The 23,052-nt window shown below is 46.0% G+C and overlaps 1 protein-coding gene across 1 annotated transcript; it reads right to left on the bottom strand.

Annotated features, from left to right (window-relative positions):
- Positions 1–382: 382 nt before the first annotated feature.
- Positions 383–21,658, bottom strand: chp2 (calcineurin-like EF-hand protein 2). Its single transcript, XM_073029386.1, has 7 exons — positions 21,504–21,658; positions 17,716–17,788; positions 11,192–11,272; positions 7,881–8,005; positions 6,358–6,419; positions 5,683–5,805; positions 383–1,929 (listed from the first exon to the last, which is right to left on the bottom strand). The coding sequence occupies exons 1-7, from the start codon at positions 21,568–21,570 to the stop codon at positions 1,876–1,878; spliced, it is 585 nt and encodes a 194-aa protein (XP_072885487.1). The 5' UTR covers positions 21,571–21,658; the 3' UTR covers positions 383–1,875.
- Positions 21,659–23,052: the final 1,394 nt, after the last annotated feature.

The raw sequence follows: 23,052 nt of genomic DNA, 5'->3' as shown, positions 1-23,052 counted from the left end.
CAGAATTCAGAGTTCATTTCCGGCACCTTCTAAAAGGATTTTGTACATTCTCACTGTGACCCCTGTGGGTTTCCTCTGGGTGCTCTGGTTTCCTCCCACAGTCCAAAGACAAACCAGTGAGTAGGTAATTAGTTATTGTAAATCGTCCTGTGATTGGGGGGTGGAGAGAGAGAAAGAGAGAGGGGGGGAGAGAGAGGGGGAGAGAGATTTCTCTCTTAAATATTGAAATTGACCCCGCATCCACCACTTACACTGGCAGCTTGTCCCACACTCTCACCACCCCCTCATGGTCCCCTTAAACATTTCACCTTACACCCTGTTGTGTACTTATTATTTCAGTAATAATAGAGTAATATTGCAGATATATTGTTTGATTAAGCAATCTTTATTGTTTAAATTATTCATAACGGGTTATATGTAAAAGTATGTAAATGGCATATGTTATTACACCACCACATCATACATCATCTTAAGTTAAAAAATGAAACTAAGACTCATTCTTTATTTTGCAATTAGATTTACGTATTGGAGTTACAAAGCATAACACACTCTTAACCCACGACTTTTAGTTCTGGTCTCACCCAGTGTCAGTAGGAAAAGCCTGCTTGCATTTGCAGTCAGGTAACCGAAACTGCACACACAACTCCAAATTAGGCCTCCCTGACACCTTATACAATTCCAACATTGGTGGATCTGTTGGAGAGAATTAGAGGATTTTCTCTTCAAAGCACAGCAAATGTTGGGGGATTAGAAGAGACCCAGACACTTAAAAGGTCGGAGAACTCTACAATCACAGGGTGGGACTAGTTAGGATGGTATAGAATCAATGGGCTGAATGCCTCCCTGGGGTTTAGATGTCAGTAACCCACTGAATAACCATCTGCTGCTGCACTGGCTTCATTGTAGGGAGGTGGGTTCATTGGGTGCAGGATCCTACAGGAGACCACCCCCCACTTCTGACACCCCCTGGTGCTGACCCAACTCAATGAGTTTTCAAACACATGGATTTTTCCTCCTTGCTGAAGTGAGGTTCTGTCCTCGGTAGACACACAGAAGCAGATCCTTGGTAGCATTGTGGTTAAATGTGGGACCCCCAAACACCAGTGGACAGAGGGAGCAGCAAATTGGCCTTCCCGACCCCAGGGCAGAAATCTCCCAGCTCCTGAATGGTCCTGAGGTCAAGATGCCACCCATGAACCATGACAACGTTCACTAGGCTATGAACAATACTTTTAAATTACTCTCACTCCAATCTGCGACATGTAGTTTCAAATCTACTTAATGATCTACGGATTTCACAATCAACAGACCCTGTAAACAGATGAAGGTTCATCGCCATGGCTGGAAGTGGATGGGGTGGCAAGCGAACAACTTCAAGCCAGGCTGAAATGCAGAGGAATGAAGCCTCCTCTACCCAGCATCTTGTTAGCAAATGTGCAGTCACTGGAGAACAAAATTGCAGAGCTGAGGGCGAGATGGCTGTATGAGAGGGATATGAGAGATTGTTGTATTCAGTGTCAGAGTGGGACATGGCTTTCTGCCAGCACGCCAGTGATCAGACTAGAAGGGTTCTCAGTTTACAGAATGGTCCAAAGTGCTAATTCAGAAAAGGCAAAAGAAGAACAAATCTCAGGGTCGTATATGGTAACATGTATGTACTTTGTTAATAGATTTACTTCGAACTTAGAAATCCTGGAAAGGAAGGAAGGGTGGGGATGAGGGGAAGAAATGAGCCTTAAGATATAAATTTTGACAAGGCAGCCTATCACACACAGAACAGACGCTTTATGTTTCCAATCCAGTCACCAGACCCAAAACCCAGCGGGCGGATCACGGAGGGAGCTCCCGGGGTTCCTTGCCGCAGTCCTCTGGATCTCACTGAAGGAATCGAATGCTCATCTTGTGCTCCAGGTTAACATTCTCAAGGCTCTGTGACAGAGGGAGAAACAGAGAGACGTCATGGCGTCTGCTCAGAACGAAACTGAAGTCAATGTACTAGTCTGGTGAAGGTCATGTATCAGACCGTGAAGCACTAAGTTGGATTCAGATCAGAACAGATTCATTTATTCATCACATATACCTGGGTGGCAGGGTGGAGATAGGTCTCTACCAAAGGAGGTGTATGGCACTTCTTCCTTCCACTAGCCTGCAGGTCACCCTTGGACAAGGTGTAGCACCTGCCCGGGCAATTCACCATCCCCTCCCCCCAGTCAGGGTCATGTGAAGCCATGGGGGCAGGTGGTGGATGGTCATATGAGCAGCCGGTGCATATCACAAGTCCTGGTTATGTGACCACTGACGCCAGGCAGACAATCTCTGAAGAGTATTGATAATGGCTGGGGGTCACCCGTCTTGTAAAGACACTGCCCAGAAGAAGGCAACGGCAAACCACTTCTGTAGAAAAATTTGCCGAGAACAATCATGGTCAAAGAACATGATCGCCCACATCATACAACATGGCACATAATGATGATGTCATATGACATGGCACATAATGATGATGTCATACAACACAGCACATAATGATGATAATGATGGCTTGGAAATAAACAATGATGTATCACTTGTATTAACAACCAACACAACCCAAGGATGTGCTGGGGGCAGCCTACAAGTGTTGCTGCACATTCCAGTGCCAATATAGCATGCCCATGATGCTTGGAGGAACAAAACAGAACAGAACAAGAAACGAAACAACAGCAGCTGAACAAATCCCATTCCTCCCTCCCACCCACACAAATGGACAGTCTTCCCAGGGCAGGCCTCCAAGCCTCCAGTTTTCAGCCACTTCGGGACTTGCAATCGACCTGTGGGCTGCAAGCTTCGGTATTGATCCTGGACTTGCTGATGTCAGGACCCCAAATTCCAGGCCTCAGACTCTGACCTTGCCAGCTCATCAGGCTTCGTGCTCCCCTGCTCACATGGACATCTGATCCCCAGGTGTCCTTTGTCATACGTCAGTGTTGCTGGTCTTTGAACTGAGAGCGCAGAATGAAGCCCAGACTCTGGATTTCCTTCATCACTGACTGGAAGATACCTCCAACACGGCATCTGCAGAAGTCTCTGTAAGCTTTAATCAAACTAGGATCACTGGCAAGCCTTCTTCATGATTACATCTCTGTGCTTTGCCCAGGAATATGAAGCTGCTAACACTCTCTGCCTCTGACCCACCAATAAGAACTGGAATGTGAGCTGAAAACTTCCTCTTTCTGAGGTCAATGGTTAACTCATTGCTTTTTAGTGATACAGAGCTGAGGTTGCTATGGCACCCCTCGGCTACGTGTTCTATCTCACTCTTGCATGCTAACTCATCACCATCTGTGATCCAGCCAACAACAGTGGCATCATCAGCGAATTCATAGATAGTGGTAGAGCCGTGGGTTGTGAAGCTCCAAAAGGAAGGAAGTCTAGCTGGATTCTGTAATCGTAATGGCCGATGGCTCCATTCCCACCAAAATGGCTGATGTAGCATTGTAGCGTAGCAGTTAACACCACTTTACAGCGCCAGTGATCACTGATGGAGGGTCAATTCCTGTCATTGTCCTTAAGGAGTCTGCACCTTCTCCTTGTGGCCACGTGGGTTTCCTCCAGGTGCTCTGGTTTCCTCCCACATCCCAAAGTCATATGGTTAGTAAGTTGTGGGCATTCTACGTTGCATGGTGACACTCGTGGTCTGTCCCCTTCACACCCTCAGGCTGTGATGGTGGTTGATGCCAATGGCACATTTCACTGTATGTTTTCATGTTTCACTGTGCATGAGACAAATAAAGCTAATCGTTCTCTCTTCTCCTATACTTCAGGGGTAATTAGGGCACAAATTCAGGAGATCTGTTAAGGAATAACTGAATAATTACTGTACAAACTTAGAGGTGACCTCATCTGGAGTTCTGTGGTACCCCTCCCCCCAACCATTTTCTTGGACTCCGTGCCATTGGCATGAACCCTTGCTGCATCAGAGGCGATTGAGAAGGGCTGGCTCACACACACGACCAGAGCTTAAAACAAAGAGGTGAACATGTGTGGGTCAGAGAAGGACTGATGGGGTAGAGGTGACATTCCTGTCCTAGCCTGAGATGGTCGCAATGTGGGGCTGTCCATATAAAATGGAGACAAGGGGCAAGACACTTGGTGTTCTTCCTTAGGAATCTTTGGGATCTTGTACTCATCTTGTGGATGCTCGGTCTCGGAGTATCTGTATATGAAGATGGAAGTGGATTTTGATTGGGTGAGCAGGGGCTCCAAGAGCTCCCATAGTGATAGGGCGTGATTCGCGTACTGGGAAAAATTGAGACTTCTATGGAAGGGCGCTTCACCTGACTTGGCTGGTGCGACCTGCTGTACATGGTAGCGTCCAATCCACACACCACGATGGTCTATGATCCTCACCTTTGTCCTGCATTACCAAGGACATTTAAGTTTAATGCTCTGCAAGATTCCCTTTGGGAAACTGCTGGTGCTGTTTGTTTGTTTATTTATTTATAATTATTTCTTTCTTTTCGTATTTGCACAGTTTGTTGTCTTCTGCACTCTGGTTGAACGCCCCAGTTGGGTGGTCTTTCATTGACTCTGTTGTAGTTACTATTCTATAGATTTGTTGAGTATGCCCACAGGAAAATGACTCTGAAGGTGAAGTAATGTACTCTGATAATAAAATTTACTTTGAACCTTGGTGGCTACGTTCCAATGCTCGGACAAATTATGACATTTTGCTCTAGACCAACAGAATGTAAAGGCTTGCGTTCTGAGATCCCCTTCGTTACCCTGATTCACTCTACGGTGTTTCTTCTCCTCAAACATGTATTAATGGCTCAGGGTGGAGGAAATCTTCTCCGGGGTGAAATTAGGAATGGCACAGTAGCGTACGTGGCAATTCATGTTACACTTTACTGTGCTGGATCAGAATTGAATTCGTGCTGTTTTCTGTCAGGAGTTTATACCTTCTCCCAGTGACCACATGGGTTTCCTCCCACACTTCAAAGATGTATAGATTAGGGTCAGTAAGTTGTGGCCACACTATTTGGCACCAGAGAATGGTAACACTAGTGGGCTCTCCCCAGCACATCCTCGAATTGTGTTGGTTATTAATGCAAACAACGTATTTCACAGTAAGTTTTGATGCACATGTGACAAATCTAATTTTTAAGTAACTTGCTCTTTAGAACTCAGCTCACTCTCGATCTAGGTCCAGCCAATCCCGAACCTCACCTGGCCTGGCCTTGGCCTATCCTGAACAAGCCCAGTCTTGGCGAATCCTCAATCAGCCTGGCCCCAGACCTAGCCAATCCTGACACACCTGGTTTTGCTGCTGCCAATCTTGAACCAGCCCAACTTCGGCCAATCCAAACACAGCCTGGCCTTGGCCAGTTCAAATCTATTGAGTCCTGTTGGTTACCTGGGCTCAATGTGAGCCATTTTCTTCATCACTATAGTGATCTCTCTTCTAGGCCACACACTGAGCTCCTGCGGACTAGTGGAACTGCTGGAAGGGTGGAAGGGTGTCAACGTGACGTCCGAATCCTATGGGAATTGCTGGAACATGATTAGCGGATGGATTTGAACCATCTCTCAACCCAGTCGTGCAAGTCCAGCTCCTCCCTCCCACCCACACTGTGCCGACGGAAAGTCCCACCCAGGTCCCGACTGTGGGCCTGACTTCACACTGAGACTGAGAGAGGGCAGTACCTTCCTGAACTCTTCAAAGGAGATGGCGTCGTCGCCGTCCTGGTCAGCTTCCTGGATGGTGCGGTCAATGATACTGTCCAGCTGGTCCTCAGTGACCTCCGCTTCCATCATCATGAAGAGCACCTGAGGGGGAAGGAGAGACACTCGGCTTTCATCCTGGCCCAGGAACTCCATTCTGATTTAGATTCAGTTTTACTTATCAGAGGTACATCGAAACATACAGAGAAATGCATCGTGTGTGTTAACAACCAACACAACCAAAGGATGTGCTGGGGGCTGCCCTCAAGTATCACCACACATTCCACCGCCAACATCATGTGTCCACAATGTGAACAGAGCAACATGAACAATGACAATCTCTCTCTCTCTGTCTCTCACTCTTCCTATCTTCCTCGTCTCTCTATTTCTCTCCTGTCTCTCTTTCTCTCCCCCTCTGTTTCTCTTTCTCTCCCCTCCCATTCTATCTCTCTTTCTCATTGTCTGTCTCTGTTTCTCCCTCTTTCTCTGTCTCTCTCTTTCTGTCTCTCTGTCCCTTCCTCTCTCTCTCTCTCTCTGTCCTATACACACTGAAATCTTTACAGAGATTGTTGGAATAGCCTTTTTATTGTTAACTTAACACGCTGTGGGTGTTTTCTGTAGTGTTGGAGGTCACATTTGTCTCAATCCCACGTTTACCTGGTAGAGTTCGTCTCTCGAGATTTTCCCGTCCTTGTCCTGGTCGTACAGCTCAAAGGCAACTGGAATATGAAAGAGGAAAGCTGTCAATCATCTCAGCTGTGTGTCACTAACCCTTTTGATTTAAACCGCTCCACCTCTTGCCCTTCCTTACTTGATCATCCTTTAATAACCCTCCCCCCTCCCTTGGTCCACCAATCACTCCTCACCCTGCCTCACCAGTGCCCCTTTCTCCTACACTGGCCATTCCACTCTCTGTCCTGACTGAAACATTGCCAACTCATCCCTTCCTACCTCTCCACTACACTTGCTACTTGATCTACTACGAAGGGTGATTGATAATTTCGTGGCCTAAGGTAGAAGGAGTCAATTTTTGAAAACCCAGCAGATTTATTTTTCAACATAGTCCCCTCCTACATTTACACACTTAGTCCAGCGGTCGTGGAGCATACGGATCCCTTCTCTGTAGAAGTGGATCGCGGAATTGTAGAATAGGTTTGTGGCCTAAGGTAGAAGCAGATGAGTTATAGAGCTCTCATTACGTGCTTGTGCAGTTCAACTCTGCATGAAAATGCAGAAAGTTTGAAGTTAATAACTCACCTCCTTCTACCTCAGGCCACAAACTTATCAATCACCCCATGCTGTGGACCACTTCTGGAGGTCCAAGATGCCGACTTCTACAAAGAAGGGATCCGTATGCTCCATGACCGTTGCACTAAGTGTGTAAATGTAGGAGGGGACTATGTTGAAAAATAACTGTGCTAGGTTTTCTAAAATTGACTCCTTCTACTTTAGGCCATGAACTTATCTATCACCCCTCGCAAGTCTCTCAAGCAGATGTGGTCTCAGGCAGACAATCTCTGAAGAGTATTGGTAATGGCTGGGGTGACCCATCTTGTAAAGACACTGCCCAGAAGAAGGCAATGGCAAACCACTTCTGTAGAAAAAAAATCTGTGAATTCATTGTTGCTGATGGCAGTGTGTGGTGAACTACATATACCTGTCTGGACACGACCCCCCTGCTGACTGCTCCTGTGGCTCCTCCCACAGACCCCGGTATAAAGGCGATTGGAGCCACAGACCCTTCCTCAGTCTCCAGGATGTTGTGTGGTGGTCACTTGCTGCTTGTGCTTTCTTCCAGCCAATAAAAGCCTACCTTAACCCACGTCTCAGAGTTATTGATGGTGCATCAATGTGGAAGCCAGGTTTTTGGGTATATCTAAAGAGGAGGTTGATAGGTTTTTGATTAGTCAGGATGTCAAAGGTTATGGGGAAAAGGTAGGAGACTAGGATTGAGAGGGATAATAAATCAGCCATGATGGAATTGTGCAGCAGATTCAATGGGCTGAGTGGCCTAATTGTGACCCTATGGTCCTATGGTTTGAAGGAAGGACACTGATGAAGCAGCTGATGATAGTTGGACCTTGTTCTCTCCACTGAGGTTCTGAAGTTAATCTGGCGTCCCACCGCAGTAGAAGTTCCAGGCTTGTGGTTTGGTGAGATGTGTTAGTTGCTATACTCACACCGCAGCTTGTTGTCTCGGCTGTTAATTGGTTCAGGGGCCTGAGGATCTGATGACTTGACCTTTCCGATGGGTCGGAAGCACGCCAGGATGCGGACAAATGAACGGAAGTCCAGCATTTCTTTACTGGGAAAATACAGGAAGGTGAGTTCAGAAAAGCAGGTGAGGAGATGGTGCAACAGCACTTCTCTCTAAAAGAGATCCCCAGCTATTACCAAACAACACAAACCAACACCCCATTCACCAACTTTACCTCCAAAGTCCAACAGGTCACTCTCTTTAAGAAATTATTCCATTGACTTCTGAATGGAATCACTGAATTTCAAATCAAGGTTCAACTTTGTTCACCATATAGATTTACACGTATGAGGAATTTGCTGTGGTGTGTTGGTCAGGGTGGGACACGCAACCAGAACAACATTCAACAGTTATAAAGAGTAAAGAATTTTATCAAATAAAGTTAGTGGTTAATACGCTGATGTGGAGTAAAATGTGCATAAATACAGATTCTGTTACACAGACGGAAATCAGGAGTGTGTGGAGGAGATTCACCAGGAGGTTGTCCTGGATTTCGTTACAGGGAGGGATTCGAAAGGCTGGGACTGTATTCCCTGGAGCAGAGGAGGGTGAGGGACATTGGTATCGGAATCGGAATCGGAATCGGTTTATGATTGTCACATGTACAGATCTACAGTAAAAAGCTTGCCTTGCACACTGTTCATACAGATCAGATCATTACACACTGAGGTAGAACAAGGTAAAACAATAACAGAATGCAGAATAACATGTAACAGTTATTGAAAAAGTGCAGTGTAGATTAACAATAAGGTACAAGATCACAACGAGGTAGATTGTGAAGCCAAGAGACTATCTTATCATACAAGAGGACGGTTTGGGAGTCTGATATCAGTGGGATTGAGTCTGCTGGTACCCATGTGCACTAGCTCACTATTCTTTTGCTTTTTTGCACTACTTATTTATTTTTTCATATATGTATTTCTTATTGTCATTTATCATTTTTAATCATGTATTACAAAGTACTGCTGTAGTAAAACAACACATTTCACAACATATACCAGTGATATTAAACCTGATTCTGATTTGGGACGTGATTTTAGGCTTTTGTGTCTTCTGCCCAGTGGGAGAGGGGAGAAGAGAGACTGTCTGGGGTGGGAGGGGTCTTTGATTATTCAGGCTGCTTTACCCATGCAGTGGGAAGTGTAGACAGAGTCCATGGAGGGGACGCTGGGTCCTGTGATGTGCTGAGCTGCGTCCACAAATTCTTTGCGGTCATAAACAAAGGATTTGTCATGATAAGCTGTTCTTCAATCGAAACAGAATGCTTTCGATGTGGAGAAAAATTGGTAAGAGTTGACGGAAGCATGCCAAATTTCTTTACAGATGCACAGAAGGAGTAGATATTAGACTATAACACAATCAGATATAGGAGCAGAATTAGGCCATTCAGCCCATCAAGTCTGCTCTGCCATTTCATCATTTCCCTCTCAACCCCAATCTCCTGCCTTCTCCTTACAACCTTCACAACTTAACTAGTCAAGAATCTATCAACCTCTGCCTTAAATATACCCAAAGAACTGGCCTCAACTGTTGCCTGTGGTGAAGAGTTCCACAGATTCAACACACCCTGGCTAAAGGCATTCCTCCTCACCTCATTCTAAAAGGATGCCCCTCTATTCTAAGGCTGTGTCCTCTGATCCTAGACTTCCTATTAGACTATCCTAGACTTAAAATATTAAGTAACACATTTTCCCATACTGGGGTGGTTAAAGTCCACAGTGATTTAGAATTGGAATTCAGAAGAATGAGGGGTGACCTCAAAGATATCTATCGAATGTTGAAAGGTCTTGTTAGAGTGGATGTGGAGAGGATGTTTCCTATAGTGGGGAGTCTAGGACCAGAGGACACAGATAGAGTGGATGTGGAGAAGATGTTTCCTATGGTGGGGGAGTCTAGGACCAGAGGGGACAGATAGAGTGGATGTGGAGAGGATGTTTCCTATGGTGGGGGAGTCTAAGACCAGAGGACACAGATAGAGTGGATGTGGAGTGGATGTTTCCTATAGTGGGGGAGTCTAGGACCAGAGGACACAGATAGAGTGGATGTGGAGAGGATGTTTCCTATAGTGGGGGAGTCTAGGACCAGAGGACACAGATAGAGTGGATGTGGAGAGGATGTTTCCTATGGTGGGGGAGTCTAGGACCAGAGGACACAGATAGAGTGGATGTGGAGAGGATGTTTCCTATAGTGGGGGAGTCTAGGACCAGAGGACACAGATAGAGTGGATGTGGAGAGGTTGTTTCCTATGGTGGGGGAGTCTAGGACCAGAGGACACAGATAGAGTGGATGTGGAGAGGATGTTTCCTATAATGGGGGAGTCTAGGACCAGAGGACACAGATAGAGTGGATGTGGAGAGGATGTTTCCTATGGTGGGGGAGTCTAGGACCAGAGGACACAGATAGAGTGGATGTGGAGAGGATGTTTCCTATGGTGGGGGAGTCTAGGACCAGAGGACACAGATAGAGTGGATGTGGAGAGGATGTTTCCTATGGTGGGGGAGTCTGAGACCAGAGGACACAGATAGAGTGGATGTGGAGAGGATGTTTCCTATAGTGGGGGAGTCTGGGACCAGATGACACAGATAGAGTGGATGTGGAGAGGATGTTTCCTATGGTGGGGGAGTCTAGGACCAGAGGACATGGCCTCAGAATAGAGGGGCCCCTTTCAGAATAGAGCTAAGGAGGAATTCCTTTAGCCTGAGAGTGGTGAATCTGTGGAATTCGTTGCCACAGGCAGCTGTGGAGGACAAGTCATTGTATACATTTAAGGCAGAAGTTGATAGATTCGTGATTAGTCAGGGCGTGAAAGGATGCAGGAAGAAGGCAGGAGATTGGGGCTGAGAAGGATAATGGATCAGCCATGATGAGATGGTGGAGCAGACTCAGTGGGTCAAATGGTCTAATTCTGCTCCCGTGTCTTATGCTCTTCTGGTCTAATTGGCTTGTCCACAGATAGAGGTCCCTGGGTGTTATCCTGACTGGAACTCTGTGAGTAGTGGTGTTGCACAGGGATCTGAACTGGTTGTTTGTGATATTAGACTAGTCCTCTCACGCTCTCAGATATGTGATACCAGGGGTCGGCCACACCATACTACTGGGATGAGGTCAGTGTTTTATGAAGCTTTAGAGTAACTTCCCGGATCCTTCATCCATCTGCCCTCCCTCTCATCACCCCCTCAACCAAAGAAGGAATGCCATCTCCCTTCCCCACAAGCCCCAGCCTCGGTCACTCACCCATCAGCAAAGAAGGCGTTGATGATCCGCTCTCCCAGAGGATTCACCGCGAGCGCTCCGATGCGCTGGAAGTCGGCTCGGCTGGAAAGCAGAAACAACCAGGATCTGCATTGGTGTGGCACCTTATCACAGCCCGCAAAGCTACTCATTTCTCCCAAGTGAAGACCTTTGCTGTTTACACTTGGCCACAGGGGTTGGTTTGTGCTCAAAGATGTCACAGAGTGCAGCCGTCAACTAGTGTTTGGGCTCGAAACGCGGCCCAGGGCACAGAAAGATCCTTAATCTATTACAAATGGGGATTTGGAATCTTTATCACAGACAAGAGAAAATCTGCAGATGCTGGAAATCCAAACAATACACACAAAACGCTGGAGGAATCTTTATTATTGATACCATTCTGATTTAATGCCTGAACCGTTGATAATTCTGTCAATGTAGCACTCCCTCCAACATTGTCCCCTAGAGTCTCAAATTGAGTTTCTAGTTAGGAATATATTTAATGTTTTGGTTTGGTGCTGTGTTACCTGGCATCACTCCCTCTCCGTGCTGAAGGAGATCCCTCAGCATTGCTCTTTCTAACACCCTGTGGTACCATCAACTCAGAGCTGTGTCAGAGAGACCCTGGCATTATCCAGAGCAGAGATCTGTGAAAGATGGCACAAAGAAATACAACCTTTAAGCCTTCTTTCACTGATTATCAGCATCTGGTATGGAGGGGCCACGGCGCAGGATCGGAAAAGCTGCAGAAGTTTGTAAACTCAGCCAGCTCTATCACGAGCACCAGACACCCCAGCGGCCAGGACATCTTCAAAAGGTGGCACCCATTGTCCCAGACCTCATCACCCAGGACGTGCCCTCTTGTCATTGCTACCATCAGGGAGAAGGTGCAGGAGCCTGAAGGGACACAATACCACTTCAGGAATGGATTCTTCCCCCCCACCACCGATTTCTGAACAGGCAAAGAGCTCATGAATACTACCTCCCTATTTTTACTCTTTTTTTGCACTATTTATTTAACTATACTGTACTACCCTCCTTCCCTTCCCCTCTTCCCCTGCTTTTTTTTTATTTTGGCATCTTCCAGCTTCCTTTCCAATACTGAGGAAAGGTCTCGGCCCAAAATGTCAACTGTTTATTCATTTCCATAGATGCTCCTGACCTGCTGAGTTCCTGCAGCATTTTATCTGTGTTCCTTCGGATTTTTATCTGCAGATCTTCTCATGTTTACATAAATAATTATTATTGTAATTTATACTATATTTTGTATGTTGCCACAAAACAACAAATTTCAATGCTAATAAACAGGATTCTGATTCTATTGTCTTCTACATTAATTGGCAGGATATAACCAATAAAAGTATTGTTGAAAGGCACACGTTAGAGGAACTCAGCAGGTCAGGCAGCATCTATGGAGAGGAATAAAGAGTCGAGACCCTTCCTCTGGACTTGCCTCGCAGTTCATGCATCCAGTGTCAGGATCCACACCTGCCACTGGAGTTTAGTTCTTCTTGTTGTAACAATGGACTCGGTCCTCTGCGGCCAAAGCTATTCACACCTATCTTGCGTGGAGCACAAAGGTTGTGCATCGAAGATAGGAACGTGATCATAAATCTTTTTATTAAATAATGCAAAGCCGTCAGACCCTCCTGCAACATCCTGGGTGCAGGGTGGAGGGAGCACAGGAGCTCCTCTAGTGGTTAAACCGGTCACTGCAGTGCCAAACAATGTTCAAAGTTCGAAGTAAATTTATTATCAATGTATGTATGTACAACCCTGAGACGGTCTTTCCTGCAGTTATTGATGGGGAAGTCAAGAGATACAATAGATCATGTGAAAAACTATAAATAACAAAGACTGACAGATATCCAATGTGCAGCAGAAGACGAATTGTGCAAGTTATATAAACAATACTGAGAACTAGGTTCAAAGGTCCAATCTATTGAAGTTCTTCTGTCTAAGCTGGGATGAGAGTGGCTGTAGGGGTAGGACTTCGGAGGAAAAGAGACGGCCCAGCTCACAACCGGGGGCAGCAAAGTTTTAGGGAGAGGGTAAATTTGCAGTCTGAACACCTCACAGGTGTGTGATGGCATGGTAGGGCAGTGGTTAATGCTATTATAGTGACAGTAACTGGGTTCGATTCCTACCATCGTCTGTAAGGAGTTAGTGCGTTCTCCCCGTGGAACGCCTGGGTTTCCTCCGGCAGTCCGAGGAAAAGTAGATTAATTGGTCACATGGGTGTAATTGGGTGGTGCGGGGCTGTTGGACTGGAAGAGCCTGTATCCCTAAATAAACACGTTACAACACCAACACTTCATAATTTTTCATATAAAGATCAGCTTCATTTGTCACACTTTCACCGAAACTCACAGTGAAATGAGACATGTTGTACCAACAACCAACACAGTCTGAGGATTGTGCTGGGGGCGTCCCGCAAATATCGTCATGCCCAAAACTCGGCAACCCTAACCACTCATCTTTGGAAACCGGAGCTCCTGCAGGAAGTGCATGTGGTCATGGGGAAAACGTACAGACAGTGATGGGAATTGAACACTAATCTGGCAGCTCGCGCTGTAATTGTGTTACGCTAACTGTGTTGCCCCCAAATGCAAATTGTTCTTTGGCCCACTTTCGGGAAGACAGACCATTCAGCAACTTATAAACACCCGGGATTCTACAGATGCTGGTAGATCCAGAGCCACGTATCAGGAGTCCTGATGTAGAGTCTCGGCCCGAAACATCATGTTTCTCCGAAGGTGCTGCTGGGCTTGCTGAGTCCCTCCAGCAGTTTGTATGTATGGCTCAAGCTGTGGGGGATGTTCTGTCCCAACTGTTCCGAAATGACCAGTGCCTATTGGCCTCACGAGGAAACAGGTTCACAGGTTTGGTAAGTGAGACAGAAGACATTGATTATGAATAAGTGTATTAATCATTTATTTACAAATTGTAAAACATTTCACCAAACACCTAAGTCCCCCCCCCCCCAAGTTACACAGCTACAAACTAAAAATTCAACAAACAGACGCTTGGCACAGTGCACACCTGCAGCATACGTTCTGGGCACAACCTCAGTGTGAAGACGAGGGCCCAGAGACCAAGGGAAGGTGCCTGAAACAGGACTCCAGTGTTGTGACACAGAGGGAACAGTGTTAAAGAGCTGCTGCATCCCTCGAACAGCCAGTCGATGACTGGCACGGTAGAAGAGGCTTTTGACTGTCAAGCAAACTAACCCCCACATGACTATTGGTCAGCTGACAACCAATTCCAAGCTGACTTTCACTAAATGGACGTTCCTCCAATCAACATCCCGATTGCCCTTTGGGTAAACCATTTAAGTAGTCATGCTTTCGGATGTAGCGAATTGAATTGACTTTGTTTCTTACATCCTTCATATCCGTGAGGAGTAAAAATCTTTATGTCTCCATCTACATGTGCAATGTGCAATTTATAGTAATTTGTAATAAATATTATATACAACAGGACAGTCAATATAACATAGAAATACAATTGTATCAGTGTGAATTAATCAGTCTGATGGCCTGGTGGAAGAGGCTGTCCCGGAGCCTGTTGGTCCTGGCTTTTATGCTGTGGTACCGTTTCCCGGATGGTAGCAGCTGGAACAGATTGTGGTTGGGGTGGCTCAGGTCCCCAATGATCATTTGAGCCCTTTCTACACACCTAGTAGGAAGTTCACATCTACAGATGTGCTGGGCTGTCCGCACCACTCTCTGCAGAGTCCTGCGATTGATGGAAGTACAGTTCCCATACCAGGCAGTGATGCAGCCAGTCAGGATGCTCTCAGTTGTGCCCCTGTAGAAAGTCCTTAGGATTTGGGGGCTCACATCGAACTTCTTCAACCATCTGAGGTGAAAGAAATGCTGTTGTGCTTTTTACATCACACAGCCAGTATGTACAGACCACATGAGATCCTTGGTGATGTTTATGCCAAGGAACTTAAAACTTACACCCACTCAACCCCAGATCCATTGAGGTTTGTGGTTGCGTGTTTTTATGGAATAAAGGAGTATTTTTTCATTTTAGTGATTTAAATTTAATTAGCAATGTGGGGCAGACCATTTACAACAATGGTTTGCCACTGCCAAAAATATCCGAAGTATTTCTGCATCGTTGAATGAATTCTGGCCTGTTTTAATCCCTGCACTCTTACATGGGTAACGGAGTGTGGTGGCAAGTTACTGGATTGGATCAGGCCAAATTCAAATCCCAACAGGGTAGCTGGAGAATTTAAGTACAAATAATTAATTTAATCTGGAATTTTTAAAAACCTAGTGATCGGGCCAGAGGCAAGGGATGGGTCAGTCAGCCCACTACTCTGGGAGGTTTACTTATCCCTGCATCGAACTGAGGCTGCGGTCTGCCACTAACGGGTTGCTGTGATGCCTGGTTTCGCGACTCACTGTGAACTTCAGTCCTGAATGCTATTTGCTTACTTTTATTGTTTGCACGATTTGTCTTTTCTTTTTCTCTGCACACTGGGGATTTAATGGGTTCTATTGCATTTCTTTGTTTTGTGGCTGCCTGTTAGGAGACGAACCTCGAGATTGTATGAAGTATACATACTTCAGTAATAAATGTAGCTTGAACCTTGATTATAACAGGCTGCCGGAAATACCCGTGCAAAAGAAAGCAGCACGTTCTGGAAACTTTCAGCATCTGCGGTAAGGAGACGGTTTACAATTTAGGTGTGCGGAATCCTTCATCAGAACTGGCTGTGTCCTGGACCTTAAGCATTACCTGTTTCTCCTTCCACGGACGGTACCCAAGTCAGTGAGAGCATGTAGAACGTGCTCTTTTCTCTCTGATCTCCAGCATCTGCAGTCTCTCTGATTTCCATCAGCTTTGCTGACGTCTTCCATGGATGGATCTGGACAGGCCTGAATGTGACCCCCCTGGTGGGCCTTTAACTGCCTCCCTAGCTTAGGGGCAAGGAGGCCTTAGCAGCAACATTGTCCGTACCTTGTGAACAAGTGGGACCCGTCCCCCGAGGCTGCAGAGCACCCTGGCTGAGAGCTCGGAGTTCCCCGCTCCTTGAGCTGCTGTAAAACAATCATCACCTTCTTGCAGCCCAGTTACTGATTGATTTCTGCCGCCAGTCGCTATGGTTTCACAGGTATTTAGTGACATCTCATGTCAAAGGTCATCAGGGTGGGGTGTGCCAGGTACAGAAGGACTTTGTCCTGCTTTCCGAGTTCCTCTCTAAACCATATTTCCTCACAACTTACGAAAGCTGGGCTAAAGAGGCTGTTTCCATGTTGTATAACTCCATAACTGGATGGACTGATGATAAGAGGCATAGATCACATCGACAGCCAGAGTCTTTCACCTTGGACAGAAATGGCTCATATGAAGGGGCATCATTTTAAGATGATTGGAAGGAAGTACAGGATAGATATCAGAGAGCTATCCTGATCTGGGTATAGGCTAAGCTATAGTGTCGTGTATTTAATATTCCAATAGTATTCGAGTACTCTTGTATATAAATACGCTAAATACATATGTCATCACACTACCACATGATATGTGCATGCCTCACCAAGTAAGCATGAAGTCAGACCCGTATTTCAGACACCCGTGTCTTTCTTGACTTACCTTAAAGTTTAGAAGTTACAAGCCGTAACGTTAACAAGGATGGGGTAGGTGGCTACTGCTGTCAGCTCCTAAATCCACCATGGAGGAGGCCGCAGAACCTGAGACTGTTTTGCAGCCACAAGCCTCACCTGCCCAGTAGAGTGCCCCCACCCCTTGTTTGGAAAGACGTTATCCCACAAGAGTAAGAAATCCTCTACTGCGATTAAACCTTTAAGCCTGAATGGGACAATTTCAGATTTTCTGTGCCGTGGATGTCTGCACAGTAGTTGTATTATACAGTGTACTGTGTATATAGTTGAAATGCATCGTCTGTTGAGTTGGAGCTTTTAGGTAAGCAGGGAGGAGTGTTGTATATTTAATACTTCGATAGTATTTGAGTAATCATGCATATATGTTGTTCGATCAAGCATTCTCGTTTGTTTAAATAGTTTGTTACTGGCTAGCTGTAAAAGTACATGAATGGCATTCGTAATACTACGTGATACGAGCGCGCCTCGCTTGAAATAAAGACAAAGTCAGACCCGTATTTCAGACTCCCATGTCTTCCTTGAATTACTTTAAAGTTTTGAAGTTACAAAACATAACATTTCAACTGGTCTATATAAAGAACACTGGATTTCATTTTCCACAGGGTATTTGTCCACCATTATGACCGTCTATTATTGACACAAGATTCTTATTTCAAGCTGTTATTTCATTGTTTGAATTTAAAGAGCCAGCTGATGTGATTAGATTTGAACCCCTGCCTGTGGATCATTGGTCTAGTCCTTTGGTGCTGGTTCAGTGTTGAGTCACAGTGCTGCCCGTAGTTGGTCCAATAAAAGCTCCCTAAGTTTTGGGTGAGGTAGTAATGTTTCTTTTGGGGGTGGGATGCACGCTGCCAGTATATTCGGTAGCCACACTTCACGTCTGCTTACCTCAGCTTCCCTCTCTTGCTCTGGTCCAACGTCTCAAAACGATCGTACAGGCGGCAGATGTGGGACTTGGAAACTAAACAGAGAAGGTTCATGAACACACGGGATTGAGCAGATGCTGGAAATCTTGAACAAGACACACAAAAGATGCTGGTGAGGCAGCATCTATGGAGAGGAATAAGCAGGTAACATTTCGTGCTGAAACCCCTCATTAGGATTCTAGTCTGAAATGTAGTGTATTCCCCTCTACAGATGCTGCTGGACCTGCTCAGTTCCTCCAACATTTGGTGTGTGTTTCTCAGGGAATCGGTGTACGCATGCTAAACAGCAACCTGGTCTTGTCCATCTGAACAGGGATATCCCAGCTACTCGCAGTCTTTTGCAAAGAAACCACTGATCCCTTTAGATCCCAACCTGATACGTAGACTCACTTCCATTGCCTCCCTGAGTCCAACACAACGTCCCCATCACGAGAGACGGAAACAGGTAAAGCTGGCCATCAGGGCTCTGGTGAAGCTATATAGGCCAATCCCGATTACAGAAACATTGATGAACTCCAACCATATCATTGACTTTGGACGATGGAGACAGGAGACTATCAATTCCTTGTGCTCCACTGGGAGTTAAGGGCCCAAAAAAAAGAGGACACCTCCATTATAACCATATAACCACATAACAATTACAGCACGGAAACAGTCTAGTCCGTGCTGAACACTTACCCTCACCTAGTCCCACCGACCTGCACTCAGCCCATAACACTCCATTCCTTACCTGTCCATATACCTATCCAATTTTACTTTAAATGACAGTATCTAACCTGCCTCTACTACTTCTACTGGAAGCTCGTTCCACACAGCTACCACTCTCTGAGTAAGAAATTCCCCCTGGTGTTACCCTTAAACTTTTGCTCCCTAACTCTCAACTCATGTCCTCTTGTTTGAATCTCCCCTACTCTCAATGGAAAAAGCCTATCCACGTCGACTCGATCTATCCCCCTCATAATTTTAAATACCTCTATCAAGTCCCCCCTCAACCTTCTACGCTCCAAAGAATAAAGACCTAACTTGTTCAACCTTTCCCTGTAACTTAGGTGCTGAAACCCAGGTAACATTCTAATGAATCTTCTCTGTACTCTCTCTATTTTGTTAACTTACGATTACTGGCCCCAGTGGACCAATAGTGGGGAATCCACACTCTTTCTACACAATTTTGGTGAATCGGCTGATCCACAAAAGGCCATTTACACTTGGATTCAACTGGAGCTCCACAGGTCCCTGTTCTTCCCACGTTTCATCACTCCTTCCCAGATCTCCACAGGTCCCTGCCTTCTGACTCTACATCAATCCATTTCAGATCGCCACAGGTCCCTGCCCTCCCCACTGAACATCCCTCCTTCCTATTCTGACGTGCCAATCAGTCCTTATTTAGCTCCTGGGAGCTCACTCCTGATATTTCAAGTTTAAGTTCAAGGTCAGTTTGTCATCATTCAACCATATACTGGTGGTGTACACCGCCAAACAAAACAATGTTCCTCTGGACAAAGGTATGTATACAGTACTGGGCAAAAGTACATGTTAAAAAAAAGTTGTAAAGTGAAGATGCTTTCAAAGATAATGGAATGAAAAGTTCCTAAATATCAAAAAGAATCACTATAATGAGCATAAACAGTAAAAAAACCCAAATCAAATCAATATTGGTGTGATCATTCTTTGCCTTAAAAACTGCATCAGTTCTCTTCGGTACACTTCTGAGTTCATCCAGCTTTTTTGTATGTCTTCGGTACATTGTGGTGCAGTTTTATAAGAAAATTGGCTGGTAGGTTGTTCCAATCATCTTGGAGAACTTGCTACGGTTCTTCTGCAGACTTTGGCTGTCTGGCTTGCTTCTGTCTGTCCAACTAATCCCAGACAGCCTCGACGATGTGGAGATCGGGGCTCTGTGGAAGCCATTCCATTTGACACCATATAAAAAATCTAGGATGCCTAAGACTTTTGCACTGTACTGTAATTCACACACATAACACATAAAGTAAGATTATCACCAATAAATTAACAAATAATAAGGTGCATTTACGACTCAAGTAAAAAAGTAAACAGTATGATGCTACTGGCACTTCATATGTGATGAGACCTGGGTGGAGGCAGGGAGTTAGGTCGTCTCACGGCCTGGGGGAAGAAGCTGTTTCTCATCCTAACTGTCCTTGTCCTTGTGCTACAGTACCTTCTGCCTGATGGTAGGGGGTCCAAGAGATTGTTGGACGGATGGGAGGGATCATTGATGAAGGTAAGGAACCTGTGTATGCAGTGTTCTTGACAACTATCTCTAATGGGTGGAAGAGAGACCCCAGTGATCCTCACAATCCTTTGTAGGGACTTGTGGTCAGATCCCTTGCAATTCCCGTACCGGATGTTGAGCGGCTAGTCAGGACACTCCTAGTTAGATTGTTGCGGGGAGATCACTTGTCTCAATCTCTCAGAAAGTGGAAGTGCTTTCTTGACCAGAGAGGTGTTCTTGAGGAACCAGGTTAGATGGCAAGTGAGATTTCCCAGAACCTCAGGATGTTCCGAGGACCTTGATGAACATTCACTGTTGAAATACAGAAAACTCACCAGATTTGGGCGCAGTGGCAGGCCACATCGTAGGACAATAATACGAAGCTAATCTTATTGTAAATCACGTTTTGTTGGTCAAGGGGTCATTTTTCTCCCTGGGATTTGTGTCCCAAGACTTCTTGCATATCTCACTGAAAGGTAACAGCAGAGGGCTGCAGGCTCAGCCAGCTCCATCATGGGCACCAGCCTCCCCGGCATCCCGGAAACTTCCAGAAGGCAGCATCCGTCATTAAGGACCCTGATACCCAGGTCATGCGCTCTTCTTATTGCCTCCATCAAAGAGGAGGTACAAGAACTTGACCACACTCAACGTTTTAGGAACAGCTTCTTCCTGTCCACCAAGATTTCTGAATGGTCCCTGTATACTACTTCACTACTTTTGCTCTCTTTTTGCAACATTTATTTATTGTTTTCTGTGTATTTTTGATCAGAATTTATAGTGTTTTGTGTATTGCATTGTACTGCTGCCACAAAACAAACAAATTTCACAACAGTGATAATAAACTGGATTCTCTATCTCTCTCATCAGATTTCTGAATGGATATTGAACCCATAAACACTGCCTCTCAATTTTCGTTTAGCAGTATACATGTGTACAGTTGAACGACGAAATTTGAACTTGAACTTTAACCCAGACACTTACTGATTTTCCACAATCCAAGGACTTCACTATGCTGTTCTGAAGAATACCCGAGTTAATTCCTTAAGCACATTTATCTCTCAAATGTTACTGCAAAAAGGATTGTCAGGTCACCATCACAGCTCTTTCCCAGGGTCTCTCTCCATACATTTTATTTGCTCATGCACAATATCTCAAAGGTGCTTTCATAGTTGTGAAGCAGAAGAGGACAGCTTAGAAGATGCTGCCAACGTCCCCACATCCCCATGCCAACTCTCCACCCTCCTTCCCGAGCCCGCTGTACTCAAGCACAGCTTAGCCCGATGCCGGCCAAACCCAACCTTCTGAAACACCGATTTCTGCGCAGAAAAGAAACGCACCCCAGATTATGAAGAAGCATAGAGAGACATAAGCAAGCAGCAGTTGGCCAAGAATTATTTCCTCTATAACAAATTAAACTTCTACTGACTCTGTGCCTTACCAATTCCCTTTTTAAACACGTACAACACACAAGACAATATTCCACCCACAGTTACAGCTGGAATACCCCAAGCACTCACAGCCTGTCTCTTGTATGATTTCCGGAAGGTTCTCGATCTTGTGGAGGTGAGATGAGTAGAGTCCCATTATTGCACCTGCTTCTCTGCCCTGCCTGAGCCGCACACCTCGCTCTTGTTTGGGCACCGCTGCTCAGCACATGACCTGCGCTGCCTTATGATTGGCACCTCCTGCACCAATGGCAAGGCGGCCCTGGACAGTCGGGGACGGCGGAGGGAGGGAGATCAGCAGCTGATTCAAGCACCGTCCCAGCACTGACAATCTTGACCATTGTTCCGTTGACCTGAAGAAACCCCAGCCCCTCTCCAAACAACAAACACATTCACAGTTGTCTCCTGCAAGCCTGCCTTTTCATTCAGCCGGTTGTGTGAGGCGGGCATGTCAAGCACCAGTGAATTCAGGGGCTGCAACGTGAAGAGAGGGGCAAACTCCCCTTTACGAGCCATTTCCCTCTCAGGCTTGGCTCCGCTGTTGACGCTTGCGGCTCTGGGCCAGCAGTTATGGGTTCAAGTCCCACTCCAGGGACTGAACGCAAAGTCGAGGCTGTTCTTAAATCCTGCCAAAATCTCATCATCCCACTCTCCCCGGGCAGCTCTCAAAATTCCACCCTCTACAATGATCACTTTTCTAAACGGTTGGAATCCAAACCTTTTGTCTTTCTGACACTCCCTCAGTGCATCTCAAACTCAAAAGTCAAGGTCGAGTTTATTGCCCTGTTGCACAAGTCTGTGCACGCACAGATGGCAATAATACTGCACCACAGCCTGAGAGAGGCAGATAAACAAGGTAAATAACAGAACATCGGCGAGTGCCGCGGGCATTACATGCATGCTGGCCCTGTGGCACAAATGAAACCGTGAGGGATGGGAGGTGGCGTGGTTTAGAGAGGGAATTCACAGCTAGCACTTGGGTGTGGTGTTGAAACCCACCAATGGCTATCGGAGGTGTTTGGAGAGCCGTATCTCCTCGCACCCTTTGGCCCGAGGTTACCGCACCCTCCCCGCCAGGCCACCCTGATAAGCCAAGTGTCGAGGGAGCCTCCAGCGCGGTGCGCGTTATCTGGACCGCTTCTCACCGCTGCAAAGCAATCACAGGGAGCGGCTGGTCAAGAGGAACAGTTGTTAACTTCTGCTCCAACTCCGCCTGCAACTTTGCCGATGACACCGCGATCTCTTTCCGCAGGAAGAAAGCATCCGCTGTAATATCAGCCGCGTACGCTGTGAAACGAGCGGTCTTTGCAGCAACAATGCGATACGTGATAGTCGAGAAAAAAAAACTGTCAATTACAGAAAAAAATATATAAAACAGTTAAATAAGTCGTGCAAAAATTTAAAAAAACTTTAAAAAGTAGTGAGATGGTGTTCATGGGTTCAGAGCTCAGGTGGCCGAGGGGAAGAAGCTGTTTCTGTCTTCAGGCTCCTGTCCCTCCTCCCTGATGGTAACAATCCTCAAGAGGACCACAACCTCATTGAAGGGTTTGGAGGCTTGCGTGCCTCAAAGACCTGGAGAGTTATACTGGCTGGAGTCAGGGCTTTACGCTTTGGCTCTTGG

This window comes from Hemitrygon akajei, chromosome 25 (assembly GCF_048418815.1).
Source record: "Hemitrygon akajei chromosome 25, sHemAka1.3, whole genome shotgun sequence".
In the NCBI taxonomy this organism is placed as follows: domain Eukaryota; kingdom Metazoa; phylum Chordata; class Chondrichthyes; order Myliobatiformes; family Dasyatidae; genus Hemitrygon; species Hemitrygon akajei.
This window is presented reverse-complemented; position numbering and strand designations above follow the sequence as displayed.